The sequence below is a fragment of the Anas acuta genome, chromosome 4, assembly GCF_963932015.1.
Source record: "Anas acuta chromosome 4, bAnaAcu1.1, whole genome shotgun sequence".
Classification (NCBI taxonomy): Eukaryota; Metazoa; Chordata; class Aves; order Anseriformes; family Anatidae; genus Anas; species Anas acuta.
Window position 1 is genome coordinate 39330657 of NC_088982.1, and position 18685 is coordinate 39349341.

General features: G+C 41.0%; 1 protein-coding gene across 1 annotated transcript in view; it reads right to left on the reverse strand.

Moving 5' to 3' along the window:
- Positions 1 to 18685, reverse strand: part of SLC7A11 (solute carrier family 7 member 11) — a 61973-nt gene that overhangs the window by 35843 nt on the left and 7445 nt on the right. The window contains exons 3-6 of the mRNA XM_068680750.1: positions 17409 to 17524; positions 9649 to 9774; positions 6906 to 7005; positions 3995 to 4039 (exon numbers count right to left, since the gene is read on the reverse strand). Coding sequence (XP_068536851.1) covers positions 3995 to 4039; positions 6906 to 7005; positions 9649 to 9774; positions 17409 to 17524 — 387 coding nt within the window. The remainder of the gene's footprint in view (positions 1 to 3994; positions 4040 to 6905; positions 7006 to 9648; positions 9775 to 17408; positions 17525 to 18685) is intronic.

The following is an 18685-nucleotide window of genomic DNA, read 5'->3' on the forward strand; positions in this document are numbered from 1 at the left end:
TATTACATTTCAACATTGTTCCATGTATTCTTGATATTCTTGGTAATAAAATTATTCCAGGCTTCTTTTTTTTTTTTTTTTTTTTAATGTTAAAGATGCTCAACAGTGCAACCACAGCTCCTCGTGAAAAAAACACAACCTTCATGCTACTTTGCTACTTCAGGTCCCACTAGTACTGCACAGGGGAAGCTCTTTAACAAAGAGGAATAAAAGAAATGAGTCCAGGCTTAAAAATTAGACCTCAAAAGAGAGGTTTAAGAGGGGACAGAAACAGCTGCTTTTATATCTTAGGATAGCTGGGGTTATATTAAAGTCCTTTTTAATACACAAAAGAAGGAACCGTGCTATTTCCAAAGTGAGAATCAGTGCTACTTCTAAAAATCTGGCAAGAGAACAGTGGGATTCACTTTTGCAATTTTCCTTCCCTTTTCCATTTTCTCTTCTATAATTTAAAGGGTGCTTCCTCTCCACTTGGCTCATTTCCACTGTCTCTGTCAGCTCTCTGTCTAGGATTTCATATTGCCTAGGTATCTCAGTGCCTCAGGCCCGTAGTATTTATCCTATTTATAGACCTAATTCTGCAATCTATTGCACCCAGGCAGGCTGCTGCACCTACACAGACTCCCACGGCCCTCAGGAGCCTTTTCTGCCCATACAAACAGCTTTTGCAGGAGCACAAGGGCAGCTTTCAGCTGGCTAAGGTCAAGAGCACCCACTTTCCCTGCCTCCCTCCTAGCTCCCTGCCTTTGCAGAGGCATTTGCCACACTCCAGCAAGCTTTCCCAGTGCTGCACACACCTCAGGAAACAAAAAAATAAAAAAATCCCTGTCTGGAAAACTGCACCATATACAAGATGACCTAGTAGATGTTTGCATCTTCCAGTGCATTTTAGGATATAGTCAAGGGCTCTGCTCCCTCTCTTTTCCTTCATGATACCACAACAGTGGGGAGGGAGCCCAGGACTTAGAGGGTAAAAAAAGGAAAATTTCTGCATCCCCACTGATGTAAGGGAGCAGCTCTCTCCATAACCCTTTCAGCACATTTCTCTGCAGGTTTACAGACGGCTGGCTAAGGCAGGGATTCTGCCGACTGCTCACCCAAGCACCAGCTGGCAGTTATTTAAAAAGCTGCCACACACCTGGAAAGAGGCAACTGTGACTGATTCTCTGACAAACATTTACCTTGGCATGCACAGCGCAGGAGGAACCACCATGTTCACCTCTGCCGCTGTAAGTAATTTGCATCCCTAACCATGGACAAATAATACAAATTGCACACCTGGAGCTGGTACAAACCCTACATGGTTCAAGGCTGTGCTTCCTCTTCCTTTTTTAAAACAGCTACAGAGCATCTCCACAGCACTGTGTGTGTTCTTTAACATAAGGCATACTACAAGAATGAAAGACAGCATCTTAGCTCAATATATATATACAAAAGCAGTTGCATTGCAATAAAAGCCTATGACTCTGAATGCTGCTCAGCAGCACAGTCAGTGGCTCTCCTAATGCCTGTACTCAACTGTTTCTTGCTTTGTTTTGCCACTTACAGGTGGGACAACTGGATAAAAAATATTCCCACTGTTTTGAGTTCAGGAAGTCCAGAATCTCCATTTCCAGGGGTGCAGAGGTCTCTGGCAGCACAGCAGGTAACAAGCCACCTGCCCTATTACTATCTGCCCCTCATTACAGAGCGCACGAAATCCCCATCTCTTGCACTGCTTGCACTGGTGCAGGGAGGCTGGGATCTTGGGCATCCTGCTGTAAACACTGTGCATCTTTATCGTCCCATTCAGCCCCAACATGGAGAGCGATGAAGGGAATCTTTAACAGCTTGACAACAGCATTGCACAAATAAAAGGGAGCTGGTTTTAACAAAGCTATCCTGAAATACACAGACCAGAAGGACTAACCCAGCCCTGGGACTTGTCTCTAGACCCCCCACTCCCTCTATCCAGGAGGACAGCGAGGCCCTCACAAGGTGGGGGCACACAAGAGCATCTTCATCCCTCACACCCCGCAAAGAAAACCCCCAAATCCAAATCTCATTTTTCTTAGCTGTGATACAACATGTTTCAATGGGTGCTTAGCTTAAAATAAGAAGAAAAAAAAAATGAAGGCAAGGAGGACAGGCCACAACATGATATCTTTCTGTCCTAAGCAGCAGAGGGCAACACGTTCAAAAACATGCACTCACCTAACTGAAACCACAAGCAGGAAAAAGTCAACATAAAGCAAACTAGCTGTAATGAAAATTACCAATAATTTCAGTTAATCATCATAAAGTTAAGAGGACTGGAGAGGCACATCACTGTAAGAAAAGTCCCAAAGGGTGGTAGGAATCTGTATGTTTAAAAACATCATACAGTATTGATGGTAACCACATGAGAATTTATAAATTATTTTGCTTCTAGCAAATGCTTTTGATCACATCACTAAGACTGACTCCCAAGCCATCTCCACAGAATTTCCTGAAGCAGATTTGGACCAGAATCACTTAACTCATTTAATTTAGTTTCACATTAATTTTTAAGCCACTCTGCTATAATTTTGCAAAAGCAAAAATGCAAAAAAAAAAAACAAAGTGCTTTTTTTGTTTTGTTTTGTATGTCTGCCTCCCCTGACTTTTCAAAGCACACGGAGTCTTGGTAGCTAAACCCAGATTTGCTATTTGATCCTCTAGCATCAGCCAGCTACTCTTCACCAACCTAAATGACTTGGGTTTGCTAAAGCTTCTAAAAAGGTGTTCAGTCTGAATGGAGGACTAACAATGAAGAATCCGATGTTTACAAAGGTATTTGTTCTAATGATTAGTCAACTGCCTTGTTAAATATTAATGCTGTATTTTCTACTTTCATTTGTCTGGTTTCAGCTTCCAGTCATAAATTCCTTGATATACACATCCTTATCACATTGAAGAGCCCGTTAACACCCAAAACCCCTCACAGACACTCAAACAATAGAAAGCTGTCAGCCTTTCTGCCATCTTCATGTTTATCATCTTTTTTTTTCTTTCTATAATTATTTTTAGGTCTTTCAGAAAAATACTGAATAGCACCAGGCTTGGTTCAGACTCAGAAGAAAACACCTAAAGCCCTGCAGCACACTTCCAACTGCTAGTTGTGTGTTGTGTTTTTTTTTTTTCTTTATACATCTCAGATGTAAAGCTTTAAACGAGTGTACAGTGCTGGAGGTCTTTTTAAACATAGTTATGTGATACCCAGCCATGAGCCTCATTTAAGAAACATAAGTAAATTATATCTATCCAGGAATTTTTAGGTAAACAGTTAATTTCCTCAAAGCACAACATTTGATTTGACAGGACATAATTTATTTAATTTTTAGAAAAGGTTAATATTGTCTTACTATTGGCCTCTTCCACCAAAATATATCTGTGAAAACAGATCTGCCAAATCAAACTGTCGGTAAGAGGAGAGCTTTTCTTTTCATACTGTACAGACAGATGCTGTGAGAGTGTTCATCTCTGGTTTGAAACAGACTCCCACCAATATTCCATGTTAGGCTTAATTGGATGGGATGCTGTGCTATGTGTATTCAGGCTCCCGCAACTCTGAGACATCTAAAACAAGTAGAACTAAGCATTTGATTAATATTTAAACATAGCAAAACTGCCAAATATTGCAGCAGATAAGTTTCTTGGGCAAAATTTCCCTGACAGGATACCAGTAACTTCCACTGAAAGGAGCCACTGATAGTTACTTGTATCCTGAGGGGGAGAATCAGAGCCCTGGAGAGCTACTTAGTTTTCTGCTTTCTGTGCACATAAAAGCAGCATACATAACAAGGTCACGACAGGCCAAAAATAGCAAATCTTCAAGCAGCTGCAATTCAAATAGATTTCAGATCTGCTGGAAAGTAAGCAACTTGACCAGCATGCAGAATTTCTGAAGATCGCTACTTTTAGAGCATTTTAAATTTTACAACCATTTTTCAAACGTCAAAAAAATAAATTAAAAAAAAAAAAAAAAGGTACATACTTTTCAGGGTTTTCCACTTCTTCAGTAACAAAATTGAGGTAAAACCTAGAAAAGAGTTATAAAATATATTATGAGGGTTTGGTAGATTTTGGCCCTGTATTTATTTCCCAAAGAATCAAGAAGATGCTTTTAGTTAAGCAGTGCTGTCAGTTCCAACAGACTCTCCACAGGTCGATGTTGGATTAAGAATGGGGTGAGATTTAACCCCCCTTCATCCTCACACTCAGGAAGGGAAGCCTGCTTTTCAATTCTTGGAAAAAACAGCAAAGAGGGAAAAACGACCTGAGCTATATCATGCCATTGCGGAATGAAATTACATTTTCCCCCCCTACATACTAGACCCATTATGCTTACCCTAACCCTAAACACAGACACACACATTTTTCACTGGGAGTGTGCACAGGGCACAGCCCTGCATGCAAAGCGACCATAAAGCCTCAGGGTCACCGAACCCACTGATCTGCATGTGCTAACTCCGGGTCTGTGCATCGCTGGATCACACAGGTGTGCCTGGCTCGGATGGGCACAGAGCCACATCCTGGCTAATTAAGCAGAACCGCCGTCCAGACAGTGCTTGTGCTGGCTTTCTACTTTTAGACCAGATGCAGGAAGACAAACAATACCTGATGCAACCTTGTGTTACAATGAGTAAATAGACAATAGCTGATCTGGTAGAAAGTCTGGGAGCATTTCTGGACCCCAAGTCTTGGAGGAGATCTGGATTAGAAGAATGAGCTAAGGCTGGATCACAGCTCTAAACAGCATGATTTTGTGACCCAGCATGAAAGTCAACAAAATGAGATTTCATCGCCTCAGCACTTGTTTCTAGACTCACTAGAGTGCACAGCACAAAATAAGGGGTCGGGATAGTTCAGGGAGAGATGGCTTCTGCCTGGTAAAGATGTCTAGCAACTTCTTTCTACTCTTAGCTCTGCTACTAGACAGAAGTAATTTGGTGATCTTGCATCAGTGTTTTTATTAATGCAAAGACACGTTGCCTTGCACTCCTTTCTCTACTTGTCCCTTTTCACCCAGCATTTTATATACCCAGGAGTTCACATTTGCCCTTGGCAGGATGAACCCACACATAAGCAATACCACCTTTGTTTTCTAATTTAAAGCTGTATCCTTAAAAGTTAATAGTGTAACAGCCTATGCATAAAATTCTGTCTCCGTCCCGGGACACACCACCAGCACTTGCAACACTCCTTCACATTCAGCTTATTTAATTGATTTAGCCCCATGAAAGTGATAGTGCGAGGCTATTGACACTCCACTTAATGGTCTGCTCTTCTGTGCTCTGAGGCAATCAATTGGAGCTGGTGACAAAGACAAATCGGCAGCTTAGGAGAACCACTAGCCCAACTAGATCTTTTCCTGCTAATTTCTTTTATAAGTGGCAAATAAAGACCTTGAAATAAAAGTCAGAAGGTGTAAAGGAAAAGCAGAGATGATTTTTATTTTAGAGGGTTTGGAACGTTAGGTGTAGAAGGAAGGAAGGAAAAGGGAAAGAAACAACAGCAGAATAACAATCTTTTTGATGCAATATTTTACAGTCAACAAACTGCTTCGGCAGTGAATAATATTGGAGAGCTTTTAAAACTGCTATCATAGAAAAATGTACAGCTAGGGTAATATTTTAAAAGTGGGAAACTATCATGTGTATGGATGTGGGAGACAGGGACGGTTATATGAGAGAGAGAGAAGAAGGTAGAGACTGTCCCTGTAATGAGTTCAATTTCTTTGCGGTTTCAAAATGCTAGACTCTTTTCTTACATATCTATCACAGATAAAGGCTTTAGACTCTCTTGGGTTTCCCCCCCACCATTTAATACAAAAGTGCTGTTCAGTTCCTTACTGTGCATGTTTATAGTGCTGCTCTGACTGGGGAGTTACAGGCCAGCAGAGAACTCAAATACTCTTCCCATTGTCCTTCCAAATTAAATAAATAAAACCCTTATCACTTGGCCCCTGTCTTTTGTGCAAGGGAAAGAACTTCACAGCCTGCAAGGCTATGGAAAGGAAAGGGAAGACCTGCAGACAAAGCTATCTCAAAAATAAGCCCACTCTGTGCATTGTAGGCTTTTTTTTTTTTTTTCATGCCACCGCTGCAAAGCACATCAGCACTGTGCAACACAGAGCCCTCACTAAGCATGAATAAATCGTAAGGTAGATTTGAAGCACGTCAGCATCTTTCAAACTGGCCGCTGTGTACTTTGGTGGGGAGAGGGAAAGAACTTAAAAGAAAGTTCTGAGCTGGATACCTGAAGGCAGATTCTCATGCCTTTGCTCACAGTGAATAGCTCTTAACTTCTATGGCAGCCAGTTGCACTTCTTGTTAAGTGAGGTCCAATTCCATCAGAGCAAAAGGCATAAGAAACTAGTTTTTACCTTGTCTTGTGGTCTACACTGAAGTTATAGTTTACTTCAGGTTCTCCAAATGCTGCTTTTGCAAAGCAAAGGCTGAGGTCCACACAAGTGGGATAGAGATCCACAACTTTCTACTAGTTCAGAGATGTTTCTCCTGTAAATTCTGTCTCAACAAAGCCTAAAGCTTTATTATCCATTTTAGACTTTGATTAAAATACCTAGTATGGATTTAAGAATATTTTTTCTTGTTACCTTTATTTCTAGTCTTAAGATTTTTTTATTTTATTTTATTTTTATTTTTTAGTGTTCAGTGAGTGTTTACATATTGTACATGGCAGAAGAATAATCGTTTCTTCTCAGAGTGGCTCACAGAATAGCTACTGAACATATGGGACAGTGGCAAGATCTACCCCTACTACATGATGCAGTTTGGCAAAAGATGTAGAATGTGCAACTCAATTTGTCATATAAATAAATCTGTCTGTTAAATCATATCAGTGTTTGCTTTCAAGACAAATACTTTAAGGTTTCAACAACTTACCAGCCTGAATAGGCATACATTCCTGAATAGAAAGCAAGTGGTAATCCCATAATACTGGCATCATTCCCTGCAAAGGCATTTTTAAAGTGCCGTGTCTCTCCTGCAACATCAACAAAAACAGTACTGAAAAACAAGCTCTTTGGTCACCTCCTACTTTAAAACAAATAAATATATCACCCCACAGAACATTTAATCACCCAGCAGTCCACTGACTTCAAGTTCTGCTCTTGACCTTAATTTCTGACCCAACCCCTGCAGCCAAATTCTGCCAGTAATTGTAAAAGGTTTTTGTGGCATCCCTAGCTATGCCAAAGCAGAATTTGACCTATTAGGTTTTTTTAAAGCATTCTGAGCTTGATGACACTCACTGAACTGTTGTCTCCAGCAGTGACTTACGTCAACATGAAAGAGCAGAATGTGGTCTGTAGCTTTTGCTATAAAATTTTCCCTTGTTTGTTAACATTTTCATCAGAAAGAACATTGCAAGCATTTCACTTACAAGCAACATTTTTAAAGTAAACAAAATCTGTGTCTTAAAACCTTTCTGCCCCAGAAGTTCTTAGCCCTTAGCAACCCTCTACCACATTACAGGCAGCACTGTAGCTTACATTATACCAAGTAAGAATTATGCTTCTACACATGCAGATGTTTGAGAGTAAACATTTTGAAAAAAATGCCAGGCAGACAGCAGGAAAGATGCAGGATAGGTGAGTGCCAAAGATCAATACCAAAGTGAACACACAATGTGCCCCAAAACCCTATATGAACCCCAAGTCCTGATATTCAGTAAATATCTTTTTGAATGTCCTTTGGTTACGGAGGAAGGTTCTGACAGAACCAGTTATCTCTCCTGCTAAGGAACACAAGGCATTCATCTTTCCTAGCGTATGCATAGCCACAGCTGAACAACGCAAGAAGAGCTTCCATGCAGAAACCAAGGCTGATTAATACTATAGTTCCCCAATATTGCAACAGAAATTACTGAGGAGGAATTTCCTGGGAACTTTAAGTTCACTTTACAAGCTTTAAAGGTGTGCCTTTGTCAGAGCCCTTGAGCTGTGGTATTTCATCATTTGCAAAGTGCTCTACAGTTCTTATGACCTCCCCACAAAATTCCAGTTTTCCAGTTTCACCCTGACTCTGCAGAAAAGCAGTAGGAAGGAGAATCCACCGAGAATTTAATCAGCAATGGGCCAAATCCTCTACTTTTTACTCAGTGTTTACTAAGCTCTCAGTCAGAATTCCCACTGAAGTGGAGGCTTTTGGTATACGGGAAGAGCCATGGCCAGAGGAAGGTGCCAGTGGGGAATCAGGGACACTCTTTGATCTACGTAAGAGTGGTAAAGCCAATCCAAACTTTGGTCTGGCCTGCTTCAAAGGCCTAGAGGAAAAGGGACAGAGGGGAACAAGGAGAAAGCGTGCACATGAAACGAAGTGAGGGAAGAGACATGGCAACAGCCAGAAAGAAAGTGAAAAGCATGAAAACAGAAATAGTGAATCAGCAGAGTGCTGCATAGGGAAAGTTTTATTTCAGAGCCTATTGCTAGCCACAGAGTTGCACTGAGCCTGGTGCTGCGCTGTTGACAGACAGAGGCTTTGTGAAGCACAATAGGAGAGCGTCCCCAGGGACACAGCCAGCAGCAATAGTTTTTGTGAGATAAAATCTGCCACGATTCATTCAAAAGTGTTCCCCTTTCTGACCCTCTGCACTGAATAGCTCCTCGTGCTTCCTGTCATTATTGCCTAGCTTTAATGTAAGGAGAGAGTTGGGGCTTCTTCTGTCTCACCCTCTCTGCTGCCAGGGCTCTGATTGCAGAGCCTCCCTCTGCAGGTGGCTGAGCGTGTACCAGTAAAGCTTCTCTGCCAGCATGGCTTTACCCAAATGACAGCCAGCAAAAGGCCTGCATAGCCATCTCCAGACTGGGAGAGACCTATGGCCTCTGTTCATGCTCCTCGCTTAGGCAGCAACATTGACAAAGCCTGTAGAGTAAATCTGGCCTTCCAAACAATGCTGCTTGCCTTTCTTACCCTTGGTTAGTCCCAAACTATTGCATTTAGGTGCACATTTTAGTATCTTCCTTGGAAGAAATAAAGCGTACATGAAATGTGAGAATCTAGTAGAGCTGCGGCCAGGAAGCTTGTGAAAGCAACAGCTAGCTAACTACGGGCTGTCTTCCAGTACAGCACCTTTAACTTCTGCATTTCTCTCTAATAATAAATACCTACCCAACCACCCCTACCGACTGATTGGAGATCAGCATTCACAATTAGAACAGCCTTCATCATACTGTTTCTTTCACACATTCCCCAAATCTGAGACCCTACCACCACCACACGCAGTACTGGACAGGACCAGGCACCAGTGCAATTAAAAGAGGCATGTTCTGCTTGGATGAGGCCAGTGCTTTGGCGGCGGACATGCCCATCCGTCATTAAAGCTCATCCTGACCCTTTCACAAGGTTCATGCAAAATGCAATTTACAGAGAAGAGCAATTCTATCGCTCGTTTGAAAGCCAAGTCTGATCTGAATAGTCTCATTGGCATGCAGAAGGAAATACCAGTTCATCCCAGTGTAGTTCCACTTCTAATCAATTACATGACAGTGCAGAGCTTCAGTTGAACAAGCAGAGACTAATTAAGAGATTTTGCTGCTATAAGCATTATTTGGTGGAGGCAGGTGCGGGGAGACTGGGGAGCGTAAAGATAAAAGCACTTTAAAAGCATTTACTTTTCATTTCATACCTTTAATTAGCTGGATAACTCCAGGGACTATAATTATCAGAATTGCTACAAGCTTGCAAAAGGTAAGGAAAATCTGAATGCGGGCACTCCAGCTGACACTTGTGCTATTCAGGACCATCACTAGTGCTGCAAGGGGAAAAAGAAAAGTCAGAAAGAAATATTCATGTCACTGAAATCACAAAACTCTGAGAGGCTGCATAGACAATAGATTCAGGTGCACTGAAGGAAACACACCCTGATAACCTTCTCCCTCTGCTGCCCTCCCACCTCTCACGTTTCCCTTCCAGGCTCCCCTGGAAATGCTTGAGCCGAGCCCCTCTTTCTGACCCATCCATCTCCTCATTCTCCACCTGGCTCCTTCTGCACCAAATTAAAGCTTTATTTCCCCAGGTTCGTTAGCTGTTGGTAAACGATGGGCTGACAGAAGCCTGCCTCAGATGAAAAAAATTAATTGCACAACCCTTGTCACTCCATACTTCTGCATCGATGGCAGTTTGGTTAGAGGATTGCACTTCAGAAAATAGAAAAAATTACTAATGACATTAGTCATTTAGACCCAGTATGAATTTGTCACTCACTGCCTTATTGACACCAGCATCTCTTTCCCACTATTTCCCTTCCTTTACAGCCATGCCACTTTAGACTCAAGAGGGCCAGAGTGCAAGAAATGTTCCTGTCCATGCTGGGAATTGGCAAAGAAAACAAAGCCCAGGTCTGTGCTTTGCCAACACAACCAGCCTGGGTGAGAAGTGCTTTCATACCCTGTCCTGGGTCGGGGAGGGCATCTTCTGGTCTTTGCTAGGAACCAACTAACAGGAGAACAGGAGGCCTTATATGAGTGCTAGCCATTCCAGCTTATGTAAACTATTACCCTGGTAAAACAGAATCAATAAAGTAGTTTGCCAAAAAAAAAAAAAAAAAAGGAAAAAATATTTACCAAGTGAATGGAAAATGTGAGTCATTTCACTAGATAAAAATACCCTTTCCCCCACTGCTGCAGGGAAAGGTGAACGTGGTCCAATGAGCCTGCTCAGTGATCTGCTCTCTCCTTCCACGGCACAGAACTAATGAATGAGCTCCTCACCAGAGCCCTTCCTTCCCTCCAGCTCTCCCAAGAGTACTGCTTCATCTGCATCGGCAGCCGCACGGTGCATCACGGGACACATGAAATCCCACCAGAGCCTAAGAGCTACTTTGCATTAGCTAGCATTGCAAGCCTGGCATGGCACAACGTTTCTGGCTACAAAAACAGCTGCTTTATCCCAGGCCCTTTTTATCGGCTCTGAAGTGACAAGGCCAAAAACTGTATTAAAAAAAAAAAAAAAAAAAAAAAAAAAGGTCTTCTCTGTTTAAACGAGAAGTGGTTTAGTTTTAATGGAAAGGTGAGAAAACAACAAGGAATCCGCATTCCAATATAATTATAGATATTTTAATTTTTAAAAAAAATCCAGAAAAAAAAATGTAATTATTGTCTGGAATTATTATTTGGGAAAAGAGAAGGCCCCCTCACTCAAATGAACTTTTCACCAAAGTCAACCAATATTGTTGACCAAATTCAATAGAAACTCACAACATCACTTAATTTCAGGGTTTCACCAAAAAAAAAAAAAAAAAAAAAGAGAGAGAGATCTTAAAGATCACAGTATTTCACCATTTTGAACTGAAATGCTCTTTTCTGAGTCACAAAAAAATCTCCTGAGCTTCTGCAAAGTATAACATCAGATCTAAATACTATATATATATTCATTTATTTTATTTTTTTATTTTTTTGCTTTATTACTTCCTTGTATACATACACTTGGCAGGAAACATCAAATTCCAGGGGCCTGATTCATTACTCTATTGTCACAATATTACCCTGACATAACTTCACTTATTTAGGTGTTCAAAGTTCCCTTTAAGTCACTGCTGACTGAGATAACCCCATCTTTTCTAGGGCTTGATCACGTGGTAAAAAGGTAGATAAGCTAAACAGCTGTCATCTAAGCAAAATATATTTAAAACTGTTATTTTGCCAAGAGTATTTAAGCTGTTAAGAAAATCCAGTGCCATAAACAAGAACTGAATTACTTCAAGTTTCTTGGGAAGTTCAGTATATTGCACTTTCCTATTTCACAAGACAAGCCTGGGCAGGGACTAGGCTATGAGAAAAAGTGAAAGAAGAGTTTCATGGGTAGGAAAAGATGTGCAATTTGACATCCAGCTCATCCAGTGTTCAAGCTCTTTGCAGCAGTTTGCTACCCTGACCCAGGTCAGAATAGGCAATGTGAGCATCCTCCTCCTCCTCAAGATTTATTAATGCATCAGTTTCACCTTCCTGATACACAAGTGAGAGTGTCATCTGATGGGAAACTAGTGCAAACATTAATTTTGATCCACTCATGACCTTCCTTGCTGGTCAGCCACACACAAATGACAAGCCACAAATTTGTGGAAGAGCCACATTGGCTTGAAGGAAAAAAAAAAAAATCGAGTGTGATGTTTTCATGAAGACAACCTGCATGTGAGCAGGCTGCTAAACTTTCTTCAACCCTGAGACTCTGAGTTCAAAACAGCAAAACGGTTTAGCTGAGGCTTTCTTATTGAACAGAGAAATCAAAATGGACACAGCAAGGACCTTCATTTGATGAGGAAGCTGAAGGAAAGCTATATCGGCAGCCAGACCAGCGCATTGTGCCATTAGCTTTAAGTCTTCTGTAAGATCAAGTCCCTTGCACAGCTGGGCAGCTGCACTAATGGAAATGGAAATTATATCTCGGGTCTATGGTCGTCATCCAACAGCATTCTTATGTGAATAAGATCTTATGGAGATACTTCAAGATTGCAGAGGCTCTGATACAGGATCACAGCAAAAATCTGAAGGAAGTAGCAACTCCCCAGACAAAAGAACAGCAAAAGTAGGACTCAGCTCTAAACTGGCAAGCTGAAAGTCAAACATCTAATCTGCCTGCATCCTCAGTGAAAAGACATTGTCCTCCAGAGGATGATTAATAACATCTCTTTTGGATGCCATCTCTTTTGGATGAGTTGCCTCCAGGATGGGTCTCTTCCCCTTTTTCACCACTAACTTTACAGGGAGCATGGACAACTAGACAAACTAAATAGCTAACTAAAAGTGAGATGAATCCTAATCTAGGGGAGTGTGGAGGGAGAACAAAATAAGGTTTGTGAACAATTGAACACAATGGTAACACTGATCATGTTGCTTTTCACGATCCTTTCCCTTCACTTAGACACAGCTATAAATGGATAACAAAATCTAACAGGAGCAGCAGCAGCAAGCATTACATCCTGGCCTACTTTTCAGGAACGTATGTGCCATTGCCTCAGCAGGAAACCACAGGAGCTGCCTTCCTCTGGCTTGTCAGGCTTTTAGGTTCAAGGCATTTACACAAAGCCAAAAGTATCCTCAATTTGTGGATTTTAATGCATCAATTAAAAGGAAGTCACAGGGGGCACAAAAGCACCCATCAGAGCAGCTTTTGCTATTCCTACAGCCAAGAGATGTCTTCATTTACTCTGCTTGCCTGAAAACTGTCAGCAGGAGAGAGCAGTGTCCATAACAGCTGCCATGACATGAGAAAAAAGCAACTACAGGCTCACATACACATCAATTTACGCCAACAAAACTTTCCAGAGTGTTTGCCAGCAAACCCTGATAGATCTGTACAGCGGCCTTGGTTTTCAAGCATGATATGGCCTCTGTCTAACAGTCACAAACTGGGTATTTGTTTTTGTTTTGGTTTGTTGGGTTTTTTTTGGTTGGTTGGTTGGTTTTTAGCAGACCTCAAAAAAAAAAAATAGAGAAAATCATCCATTATTGTGGCATAAAATGCCCAAAATACGAGTAAATTTAAAAGCTTTATAAATGTGCAAGTTGGTAACCTCACAGTTTAATAGTTGTTGGGTTTTTTTGTTGTGTTTTTTTTTTTCTTCTGTTTGTTTGAATCCTGTATATTTGCTGTCTGATATGGAGACCAAGTGAAAAGATTAGAACTGGCTCAGTTAAGGCTGCATGTCTATTCAGGTTGTAGATCAATAGTACAGTTCAATACATTAACACACTATAATTTATCCCTCACTGTTATGAATATACTTAACCGTAAGATTAGGAGAAGAGTTAACAGATGCAATTAAAGCAATGCGTGAATATAGATTTTTTTACACTGCCTATCTTCATGCTTTGCAAAGGTCCTCTTCAATGGAAGAAGCGATAAATATGGAGAAGTCTGTCAGCTTTCATTTAAAAAGAAAAATAAGTTTCTAAATGTTTCTCCTAAAAAGTAGATAGTCTTCAGCATCAGAACAAAGATGGCCTGAATCCCTCTGCTTTGTGTCCTGGGGCTGTTGTGTGCAAGGAGGCAAATCTCCAGCTCAAGCAAAGTTGGGCATTTAGAAGGCCTCCTCTCCCATATTCATTTTCTTCTATACTTCCTCCCTATGTCAGGGCACGTACCGGTTCTCTCTTCTCTACCTATCCACTTACTTTCATAAAAAATGTCATAATGAAATATGTTTGAGATGTCTGTTCTTCTCTTAGTTTCAGTTAAATTGAGTGAGTTCAAAAAAATTTTATGGCAGACTGACAGGTAGACCGAGATGTGCATATCCCATATTTGCCTAGGTTTTTCCCCCTGCAGAGAGATTCATTTGAAAAACACTGAGTGAATTAAAGTGATCTGTAAGTTTGAAAATATGCAGCTTGTGCTGCTCGGAGGCTTAGGAACCTGAGGAATGAGAAGCTCCACATGAGCATCCTTTTCTCTTCTGAGCCACTGAAATGTTCAGACTCTTTGTTTCAAAAAATAAAATAAAATAAAAGTTACCATGAAGAAAGCACCATACCCTGGAACAGAAAATTTGTGTCTACAGCTCAGGACAGGTATGATTTCAAGGGAAATTTTGTGCCCAGCAGGTGCTTTGCTCCTAAAAATAACAAACCAAGATGGAGATATTTTTAAAGGTCACCATCTCCAGTAGTTCCATTTCAGTTTTCATATGATCTGCATATGGTCTCCTCTCAGCACCGTTGCTCCTTTTTTCATTACTGAGGCTGAGGTGGGATGGTGGGGAGCAGAATGGACTGCAGCCACCCCACGAGTAGTGCTTGTTCACAACTAGAAAGCAGCAGCAGTGTCTGCCACTCCCCACCATAATCCTGGCTGCACCTACCTTGGGCAAGCATTACACACCATGTCAAAAGGAACCCTCTCTCCTGCACAAGCATGAACATCGTTCTTGGTCATGCATAATGCTGGTATGCACTATTTCACCTGCTCCCCCCTTATCTTCCTTCACAAATCTGCTGTGCTGAGATGGCTGTGAAGAGGAAAGGAAGAACTGCCCTCCATGTCCATTTTGTGTAAGAGAAGAAATATTAGGTTTAAATTGTAAAAAAAAGGATATTTAGGTGAAAAACAAATGAGAAAACTTTCTTGTGACAAGGATAGAAAGAAAAATGGGCTACAGAGCTGGGTGAGGATGTAGAAACTCCTTCTCTGGAGCTCTGAAGACCATTTTAGACAAACATCTGTCAGAAATTGTTTAGGTACGCTGACTGTTTTTAGGAGCAGGGGATCACCTAGAGATTTTTCAAAATCTCTTCCTGACTTTTCCAGTACGATGAGAAATGACAAGGTAAAACTATAAAATAAAGTTTCACTCAAGGACAGAGCTTAACCGTGCTTCTTACTACCTTTCTCCCCACATAATAAAGACAGATATGTAGCAAGCGTTCTGTCATCAGACATAGGTGGTAGAAGGGATCAAGAGCGGGTAAGACGACAAAAAGCACATCATTTCACTTTCTGATTAACGTAACACAATTTTCAGTGGAAGCAAACACTACCTTTGGCACCATTAAATTGGATTATAAGGTCTTCAGGGCTCCGATGTGTCTGTGAGGCTCAACAACATCTTAATCTTGCCTATTCCTCTGCCTACATGCACAGTACAAAACATTCATAACAATTTACACCCCAACAGCTAATTGTTACAGTACAAGATTAACAGCCGTATATCCTCTAGTACCTGAGTTTAAGTGTAGCATATGACCAAAACCCACCAAAAATGAAACTCCACTGCAGAGCACACTGCAAAATTACAATAAAGCCTCAGCCTGACATGTCCCTGTTTCTCTCAGCACCATCCCATTCACAATTACAAACTTTCTCCAGGAAACTCTTGCTTCAGTGAAACAACAGCTCATCCTACCTGCTCTGCACAGACCCTTGGTCACCATAGGAACAGTCTGCTGTGAGCTCCTATCTCCCTTTAGGGTGTAATTATTTCTGCATATCTCCGCACCCCCCCTGCAACGCTACTTCTTTGTTTAATTACTTTGTGTAGCCCTGGCTTATCACACAGATTTTCAATTAAATTAAAAGCAATAAAAATCTATTTTAAAGTGTTCGCTTATTGTGCTTGAATCACACGCACTTAACAAAACACTTTTAACAGAGTCCTCACTTAACATTCCGACACAGTGACCTTGAAGTTGCTGAACATCTGTTTCACCCTTATCTCTTACTGAAATATTTTAGACAGATGTAGCCATAAAAAGTCATTGACCTCAAAATTCAAGCCCTTAATTCAATTATTCCTATGAAACCTATAGTTTGTGCATAATTAAGTCAGAAAGAAATGTGGTCACACAGTGCTTTTTTTAACACTCCTGCCAGAAGAGCTCTCTTACCAAGAGAGCTCCTACACAAAGCTTCAGTAACCTGTAGACTGCAAATTTCAATGTCAATTGAACTCTCTACCCCAAAGAAAGAAAAAGTAATCCGAACCTATTATTGTGCAAAATTAAAGTGGTCTCCTGTGTGCCTTTGATCACTTTGCAAGTCTCAATTCTTTTTTCCAGTCCTTTTGTTTCTGCTATGTGCACTGGCCAAACTGAAAGGAACAATCTGTTACTAATTACTCAGGTCTGCTCCACAGTCTCCTCCCAGCACAGCTGAGTGAGTGTGTGTGTGTGTGCATGTGCGAGGAGCATCATCCCTGGTAATTGCACAAAGATGGAAACAAGCCTCCAGTGCCACATGGAGCAGAGCCTCATTCACACACCAGTCCAGGCAGACTGAAAAGTTCCTGGTCTAGGGGTAGCCTCCTTCCCCCCATCAGCTCCAAATGATCCCTTTACACTCATTACTTAGCAAGAGGAGAGCAAGCTGCTGGTAACCAGCATGCATTTTCACCAAAGTGCACACCCTGATCCCAAAGTCCTTTGGGTTCCTGCCTCCCGAACTGCGATGCCTCAGTAAGTTTTATCACTGTGCAGGACAGGGAGGGACTAGAAAAAATGATCTCATGTTGCCTGTGCTCCAGTCAAGGGAACTACATTTCTTCATGGCATCATACTTGGCAAGTACTTGCCTCCTAAAACAGAGGTAAAGCGAAGCACTTAAAATCAAGTAATCATTCTTTCCTATCTCTGGCACCGGCTCACCATCTCTCAGGGACTAAAATTGCTTCCACAAAAATAATGAGAGTTTTGCCATTAATTTCAGTGGCAACAGAATCAGGGTTGGCAATAGATTTTCTCTGCCATTAATAAAGTCTGGTATTCTTTTTACTACTACATATGTTCACAAATACACAAATCGAGGCAAAAAGTCATGCTGATGCCCTTGGCACGGAATGCACAATCATTCTGCAGTGATTCACACCAAACGACTACCTGTTCAGAGTGTGATTACTTATTTTTTTTTAATTTAAATAATCTTTACTCTTCCTGAAAACTAAAGTTGGATACTTACTGATGCCAACAGCTGTAATAAGTTTGATTGCGAGTTCTGGGATTTCACACTGCATAAAGAAAGGTTCCAAAATATACCGTCCAAATGCCAACGATATCACTGCTGTGGCAGCAGGGCTAGGGTGAAAAGTAAGAACAAAAAAAAATCACAAAATTAATCTGCAGTAGTATATAAACAATATCCATTTGGGATCATGTAAATTTATTATCACAGAACTGCAAAGTGTACCTAACTGTGGTGCCTGTTAGCAGCTATGCCGCCAGGTACCATGATTTCTGAGTATAACAGATAACCATAAACAGTTTGGTTTTGCTCAGTGATGACGATCTTGCCAGCATCACTTCTTCCCATGTTCACTCTTACAACTTTCATGTTGTGAAGAAAGGAAATGTATCAACACAAATTTTCCCTGCCGTGCTTGAAGTGAACGTGGCCACAATTAGCTTGCATGGGCAACACCCTGAGTGAAATTTGTTGGGGACTGAATTTTTAGTGGCAAGGTACATCTTACCCCTCACAGACAAGCAAATTAATCTCAGTGAAGCTGAGAATTCTGCTGTACTGAAATAAGCATCCAGAAGTTACCCAAGCCTATTAATAAATCTGGGACAACATAAAAAAAGACAAGGTAAAAAAAATGAATGAATTGGTATATCCTAAAATGCAAAGAATTTTTATAATGTTTCCTACTTTTATTGAGTAACAACTTTCCAGCACTGTGAGAACAAAAATCCTCAAAAGTACAGAAAGTCCTTTCAAAGAAACAGGAATGCAAGGGAAAGCAGGCATGCAGGCATCTACAAATTTGAAGTAATATTCATACAGTCTTTCTCTTCAAGACAAGCTAAATGTTTGCCAGGAGCCTTAGCACTGGCATGTATTACCAGTACTTTGCCCTGTGCCTGAGATCAGACACTGTCTGCACATCACAGTCTCAGCGGTCTGTTCCCATGTGCCTGGGGAGGACACTTTTTCCCTCCTCAGGACAGCTGGTGGTAACTGTGCCTCATCACACTTACACACAGCAGGGAAAAAAAAAAGGTATTTGATTCTGCCTCATATTGTTTTTGAGTTAAACAAGAGTCCACTCAAATTTGTTATGAGGAATACAGAACATTTAATAAAACAATGCCTTAAGTGCAGAATATACATCTCCCAGAAGAATTTTAACAAAAACATAGTTGCTATAGAGCAGTGTAAAAACTCTGCAGAGAAGTATTATTCTTCATTGAATGCTAGAGGAATTTTCCACAAGAGAGATTTTCCTTTGAAACAAA